Source organism: Indicator indicator, chromosome Z (genome assembly GCF_027791375.1).
Source record: "Indicator indicator isolate 239-I01 chromosome Z, UM_Iind_1.1, whole genome shotgun sequence".
Classification (NCBI taxonomy): Eukaryota; Metazoa; Chordata; class Aves; order Piciformes; family Indicatoridae; genus Indicator; species Indicator indicator.
The window spans coordinates 31,524,093-31,531,789 of record NC_072053.1 but is presented as its reverse complement, the minus strand read 5'-3'; the positions used below and the strand labels follow the sequence as shown (position 1 = coordinate 31,531,789).

At 48.2% G+C, this 7,697-nt stretch overlaps 1 protein-coding gene across 1 annotated transcript in view; it reads right to left on the bottom strand.

Moving 5' to 3' along the window:
• LOC128979337 (trafficking protein particle complex subunit 13-like) overlaps nt 1–4,193 on the bottom strand; it is a 12,758-nt gene extending 8,565 nt beyond the window's left edge. Inside the window, exon 1 of the mRNA XM_054397554.1 lies at nt 3,507–4,193. Coding sequence (XP_054253529.1) covers nt 3,507–4,193 — 687 coding nt within the window. The remainder of the gene's footprint in view (nt 1–3,506) is intronic.
• Nucleotides 4,194–7,697: the final 3,504 nt, after the last annotated feature.

The window sequence follows — 7,697 nt, the reverse complement described above, 5'->3', positions numbered from 1 at the left end:
CTCCTCTCCTCCTCCTCCTTCCTCTCCTCCTCCCTCCTCCTCCCCTCCCCTCCTCTCCCCTCTCCTCCTCCTCCCCTCTTCCCTCCCTCCCCCTCCTCCTCCTCCCTCCTCTTCTCCTCCCCCTCCCTCCTCCCTTCCTCCTCCCTCCTCCTCTCCTCTCCTCCCCTCCTCCTCCCTCCTCTCTCCTCCTCCCTCTCCTCCCTCCCCTCCTCCCCCTCCTCCTCCCTCCTCCTCCTTCCTCCTCCCTCCCTCCCTCCTCCCTCCTCCTTCCTTCCTTCCTCCCTCCTTCCCTTCCTCCCTTCCTTCCTCCCTCCCTTCCTTCCTCCCTTCCTTCCTCCCTTCCTTCCTCCCTTCCTTCCTCCCTCCCTTCCTCCCTCCCTCCCTTCCTCCCTCCCTCCCTCCCTCCCTCCCTCCCTTCCTCCCTTCCTCCCTTCCTTCCTCCCTCCCTTCCTTCCTTCCTTCCTTCCTTCCTCCCTTCCTTCCTTCCTTCCTTCCTCCCTTCCTCCCTTCCTTCCTTCCTTCCTTCCTTCCTTCCTTCCTTCCTTCCTTCCTTCCTTCCTTCCTTCCTTCCTTCCTTCCTTCCTTCCTTCCTTCCTTCCTTCCTTCCTTCCTTCCTTCCTTCCTTCCTTCCTTCCTTCCTTCCTTCCTTCCTTCCTTCCTTCCTCCCTCCCTTCCTCCTTCCCTTCCTCCCTTCCTTCCTCCCTTCCTCCCTTCCTCCCTCCCTTCCTCCCTCCCTTCCTCCCTTCCTTCCTTCTTTCCTTTCTTCCTTCCTTCCCTGGGTTGGTGCAAATCTGTCAGGGCACAGCAAGCACTGAAGGCTCTGCAGGTCAGGCTTTTTCAGCAGCTACAAACCACTAGGAGGCTCGGAGGGGAAGGCAACACCCACAGCAGAAGGGTAAGGGTCTGGGACCTGCTCTGTGGTGCCAGCACACCTGGCTGGCACTTGTCAGGGTAGAGCAGGGCAGGGAAAGCTGGGAAGAGGCACTCAGTGGAGGCAGGTCAGTCTGTCACAAGACAGGACAAGGAGCTGGTGCTGCTGCTGAGGCAAATGAGGAGTTCCCAGCCCTCAGCCTGCCCCAGCCAAAATATCTGACTTTGTGGACAGAAGTGGGAACCACTTCTAGTAAAAGTTTTGTGCTTGAGATGAATGCAAAACCAGATTTATTTTCTCAGTGCCTTCCCCTGCCAGCCCATGCCCACATGCCCAGGCTGTGACCTGCTCTTTACTCCCCCTTTTCCTCAGGATAGCCTCACTCAGGATGAGCAGCATGGCTGGGAGATGGCTGAAGGCTGGGTCGGAATGGAAACTGCTCTGCTTTGGGCTGCAATATCGAGTTTTAGATTAAAAATGTGGCTTCTCAATATTAGCGGAGACTCATCACAGGCCTCCACTGCAGCAACATGATGTCCCTCCCACAGGAGATGGTCTTCCACAAACTGCTCCTGCAGTCCCTTCCATGGACCACAGTCCTCTCAGCCACGGACTGCTCTAGTAGCGATGTCTTCTCAGAGGTGCTGATTGGCCTGGCCTTGACAAGAGGCAGGTCCAGCTGGAGTGAAGGAAGTTTCTGGAAGTTTCTTACATGAGCTATGCCACAGCCCCTGCCCCACTACCAAAACCCTGCTGGACACAAACCCAACACATCAATTAAAGCACAAAAGTGTGTTTAATTAATTTTGAGGGTAATGTGAATGTTCCCCAATGGTCCCCATGAAGCTGCAACCCCTTAAGGTGTTGTCCCCATCCCCCACTGCACAACCAGTAACAGATTTCCCTGGCTAGCTGCAAATGCTGGCACCTGGCAATGGGCACCCCATAGCCCCTCTACCCTGCTCCCTGTGCAGTCCTTCGCTCCTGCTGCTGCTCCTGGCCCAGCCCTTGGTTTCTTCTCCTGGTGCCTCCAATCCACACCCATCCCTTCTTATATCTCCCAGTACTTCCCCCATTTCTCTGTTTACATCCAATTGGGTCATGGAGTCTCAGAGAAAGAAGAGGCTCACACTGTTGGAGATGGGCACCCCACAACTGCCTGGGCAGGCTGGAGCAGGCACCCTGGGGATGGCATGGGGTGGGGACCCTCCTCTGGTGAATTTGGCAGAGCGGAACATCCGAGTACCCTGGGCTCATGCTGCAGGGATGCTTGCTGGTGGCAGCTGACTCCTGCCCACAGTCTGAGCTGGACTGAACTGCCCCTTTCCAGGCTGGATCCTCAATATCTCAGGCCTCTCCACAGTGCATGACAGAGCCCAAAAGCCACAAGTGCAGAACAAAGAGCTTCTAGGTGCCAAGACAGGCACAGAGCTGTGGTCTGTGCCCAGGACCCCATGGTGGCAGGGAGCAGAACCACTCACATCTGTCCTCTCCACTCTGGCAGATCCAGAGAGCTTGCAGCTGTCCAAGCACTTGCAGAAGAAAGAGGTTAATAGAACAAGGTGGCTAGAGAAACAGGTCCATCACTGCCAGTGGGTACTGAAGATCCACCCAACCTCCAGCCAGCTACCGCTGAGGACATGTTCAGGGGCCCCATTGCCTTATGACCTTTGCCAGGCTACAAAAGTGGGCAGGGGTGCCAAGATCTCTGTCCCAAAGGTCTGCACTTTCCCGCTTGATTTTTGGCTTAGGATGTGTCACCTCAAACTGGAGGCTGCCAGAAGCAGGGAGGAGACAATGCAGGTGGATGTTGGTGAGGAGATGGTGGTGGATATGATTATGGAGAAGAAGATGGTAGTGGATGAATACTTGCAGGAGGCAATGGAGGTTGATGAGGATGTGGTGGCGTGTGAGAAGGTGGACCAGGGTCCCTCACTGAAACAGGTATTTACTCTCCATCCTGCGCCTTTAGTCGTGTTGGGTCACCTGCTGCCAAGCTGCAGCTGTGGCTGGGGAGGGTAATCCTCACTGCATGGACACAGCACCCTGCCCCTTTCTCCTGGTGGCACAACCACCACCACCGCACTTGCTCTGAACACCTGTCCTGTCCTCTTGCCATGGTGGCACAAAAGCCACCATGGCACTGCCCTGAGCACACACCCACTTTCAGCAGGGAGCAATTTCTTAGGGCTCAGCAACCTAAGCATAACCCCAGTTGGCGTTCAGTGCTGACAACAGAGTCCCAGTCTGCCCAGTGTGTCCCAGGGCTGTGGCACATCCAGTACTCATTAAGGCAAAGCCCAATCTACAGCTGAACTGCTTGGGAACCCCCAGCTCTGCTGGGTGAGGGGCTACTTGTTGGGTCAATGGCCATGGCACTGCCTTTGCTTCTGGTTCGTTGGAGTTGTGGGGACTGGTGGAGTAGATAATTTAGAGATTTGTTGTTTGATGTTTTCAGTCATTTATTTATGTCTTTCTGTAAATACATTTATCTTTTTCCATAAATATATTTATTTATGTTTTTCAAACCCAGGCTCTGTCTCATCCTTGCATTGGTTTTGGGCACGGGTGGGGTTTGCCCAGTCGTGTTTTCCGCATGCTCTGGAGGCAGCTGTCAGTGTTGGCCTGCATTTACCCCCCGTGGGGGCAGTGGTAAATGAGCAGAGCAGGAAAGGGGTCCCACGTGGGGAGGTGGGCCCAGCTGGCACCTTGGCAGCACCAGAGCATTGCAGTGTCCTGGGAGTGAGGCCGGGCTGGGACAGACACCTGAGAGTGAGAAGGTCAGAGTGTGGAGGCCCGGGAAAGAGAAAAGGCACAGCCATGCAAGGCCTGGCCTGGCTGCTATCTGCTGCTGGCAGCGGCCATGTCCCCTGCTCTCCACTCGGGGCGCCGCTTGGTGTGCGCAGTGCAGGCTTCGGGAGCGAGGCTGCATAGCGCTGTGTGCACGGGGGGCCGAGCTGATACCAGGGGTGCAGGGACCAGGGGGTGCCCGGAGCCGCTCATTAGCGGGGGCCGGGGCCGGGGCCGGGGCCGGGGCCGCGCCCTCCCCGCAGACACGGCGGGAAGCACTAGCGGGGAGCACTGGCGGACTCGGGGCAGCCGGGCGGCACCAGCAGCACGGGCCGGCGCGGAGCCGGCTAGACAGGGCGGCGGCGGGGCCCTGTAGTGCTGTTCTAGCAACGGGTGAGGTTGCCTCAGAAGGTGTCGGGGAAAAGGCTCCTGAGTGGGGTTTGGGGTGCCTCAGCTGGGACAGAGCCTCTTCCCCTGCGACTTCCGGGGAAGACTTGCTCTGCTTCCCGGAAAATCCAGTATCTTTTTGCATTTTTCCATTAAACTCTCCTTATCTCAGCCACTGGTTTTCTTTTGCTCAAGATCCGCCTTCCCATCCCACTGGTGTGCGTGGACCATTGTGAGTGCAGCTCTTTGAGAACATAACCAGCGGCTGAGTCTAAACCATAATGTGTCCATGAACAATGATCAGGCTCTTGGGAATGCCAATATAGATAAAGACCTATGAACTCTGTTTCTCACTGACATTTTTTTTTTTCAGTGTTTGTTTTCTTATTTTCACTTCGTTTCTACCTCAAGTCCTACAAACATTACTACTTCTACTTAAATACTTATTTTAAGCTCAGTGCTGAAGCATGTGCCTTGTGAGGAAGGGCTGAGAGCCCTGGGGCTTTTCAGTCTGGAGAGAAGACGAGAGGGGATTTAATAAATGTTTATAAATGTATGAGGGCTGGGTGTCAAGAAGGAAGGGACAACCTCTTCTCATTTATGCCCTGTGATCAGACAGGATGGCAATGGATCTAAACTATACCACTTCATGTTGAAGTGGAGCTTCTTTAGCATAAGTGTCATGGAGCACTGGAACAGGCTCCCCAGAGAGGCTGCAGAGTCTCCTTCTCTGGAGACTTTAAAGACCTGTCTGGATGCGTTCTTGTGCGACCTGTACTACATTATATGGTCCTGCTCTGGCAGGGGGGTTGGACTTGAAGATCTGCAGAGGTCCTTTCCACTCCCTAAGAGCCTGTGATGGCAATCACCTCAACTATTTCTGATACAGTACTCAACGAAAGCTCAGACAACTTCTCAAGCTACTGTGAATCTGTGGCTCAATGCAGTCCTGTTACTATACTGGATAGTTAATCTGTTCTAAATACAGCAACATTAACTTTGACTTTATGTTCACATAATAACACTGCACTTAGAAAAGACTCAGGAGTTTATAGTTCTGCTAATTTCATTCATGAAATGAGATGTGATATATGCGGCCATTAAGAGGCTTATCTTCAGTGAGATAAAGGGTTATCTTCAGGCATCAATAACAAAAACTACAGTAAGTTAAATGTTGCACACCTCTATTCTGAGATAAAGTTTATTAAAATTCGAAGTTGTAGGTAATTCTTTTCAATAAAAGTATTTTTCTGAGCAACTCACTGCAGCAGCTCATAAATTGTTTCCACTAAACGAGCCCTTTCAAGAAATCTTTACATAATATCCACTCCTACTCCAACAGTCCCAAGTAAGAGCTATTTTAGAATAAAACTCCAATGCACCACACAGTTCACAGTAAACCTGAAGGTAGCATAGAGCAAAATCATGTCAAGTGATAAAGCATTTTTCATTTAGCCAAGGCATACTATTTTTGAGCTGAGATTCTTTAAAGAAAGCCACAACACGGTCACCATATGTTGTATTTACTTAAGTTCACAAGTCAAAATCCTATGAAAAGTTATTCAGTTTTTTTAAACAATCCCCATAGTAATTCTTGAATGAGTTCTATCTGAGGAAAGATTCCAATTACATATTGTGTAAGTCAGAACATTAAAAATTACAGTTCAGTAGAACTGGTGGAACAAGCTGAATTTTTTAACTGAAGCAGTTTATATGTAGTATTAATTTATAATACAAATAAACTTAGTGTACCTGTTTACACTGAAGAGTTCACAGATGAACGAAACACTTTCACAGTTATCTTCAAGATATCAGAATTAAATTCCATTTAAAACCACTTTTATGGTGTCAAAGCAATCCTTTGTACTCAATAGTATGCATGAGTGAGAAGTTTTCCTCTGCCATCAAATGTAGTGTTACAAAAATTCCAAACTGGCCACCTTGAGCGTTTTACAAAAGAACTACACTGCGAGGCATATGTAACTGGAGCATAAGACAGCCAAAGGAATAATTACAGAATCAGAATTTTTCTAAAGAACACGTCTCCCCTGTTAAAAATACTTCAGGAAAAGATACCTACCATGCTTAGCAGAATTTGTTCACATTTTAAAGAGCTACAAAGGAACAGTCAGCAGTAAGTAGGTCTTGGACTACTCTGCAGTATAGGTGAAGCAGATGCTCTAGTCGGAGCAGCTAATGTGTCTGTTGTGTTAGAGTGGGAAAGATGAGTTATTTTTAGTCCAGCAGGTACAAGAAAGCATCTTTCGCTCTATTGTAAACTATTTCCTCTGCTCCAGTAAGAAAAGTGATGATACGCAGTTTTGATCCACTAGCTCTCTTTGTACCTCCTATACTGACCTGGTGAGGTCCATGTCACAGCTACTTCAATGGCTGTATACTTACAAAAAGAGGATAGAAGACTCTGGTGTGCATACTAAACAGATAAAATTGTTATCAGAGTTCAGTATGCAGCAGGGAAAAAAAAAAGAGGTATCATTAAAGCTGTTGCAACCTTCTCTAAATTTAAAAACATTGCACCCATATTTCATGAGTCTGCAAATAAGCAATCTTGGAAAAAAGGCATTGGTGACAGTTCCATGTAGAAGACAGAGTAAGAACTGAAGATCTAAGTATGGAAGGTTTATATCACATTTCACCATCTGCTCTTCTAAGTCAGAGTTATAGTTAGTGTATACTGGTTTACATTGTGTTATTTAGTATTTTAAGGCCACTATCTTAATCTGAAAGCATGACTCCTACATAGAAGTACATAGCTGGATTGACAGTACACCACACTACTTCTTAAAAAAGATAGGTTGTTTTAAACTTCATTTGACTTCTCTTGAGAAGTAAATGCAATCTCTAAAGGCAGACTATGTTCTCAAGCACACACAAAACACTCTCAGCTCAGTATCACTATAGTCTGTCCATAAATAATTTAGCATGTGTACAATTGCAAAAAAAAACAAACCAAAAACAAACCAACACCCTAATGCTTGTCCCCCACCCCAACTAGAAAACAACTAGCTGAACAATCCCACAGCCCCCTAGCCCTGCAACATTGATCCCCATTCTGAGCTTTCTTTGCCCAGTTATGCTGCCTTTCTGCAACAAACAGGTAAGTGAATAAATAACAGTGGAAACATATTTGTTTGTGGTGTACTTGCATGCAATGTAAACAATTACACCATCTTTAACCTCAAAAGAATGCATTAATGTAAAGAGCAGCACCATTTATTTCTAATTGAGTAACTTGAGATGGGTTTTGGAACCGTTTACTGAATAAGTATTCCTAAACTATTTAAACTTTTTCTGACACTAATGAACTACTGTAACCTTGTTATAATTACTAGATAAACTCCAATGCATATCTTATCAGGGAAGAATTTTAATCTTCGACAACCTAATTTCACCAGAAAGACTTCAAGGCACCCTTGTAATGAGCCCACTCCATTACTTGTAAATGTATCAAATCTCAAAAACACTGTAACGGCGTAAGTTTAATAAACCAATTACCCAATTTAGGATAAAGGGTTATATTGTTCTGTAACCACAAAGTTAAGCCAAGTCCCCTCTTCAGACAGCAGACCTGGCTATAGCATCCTAAATCATGCAAACAAAACTCAACAGTACAACTTTAAATTGCAGC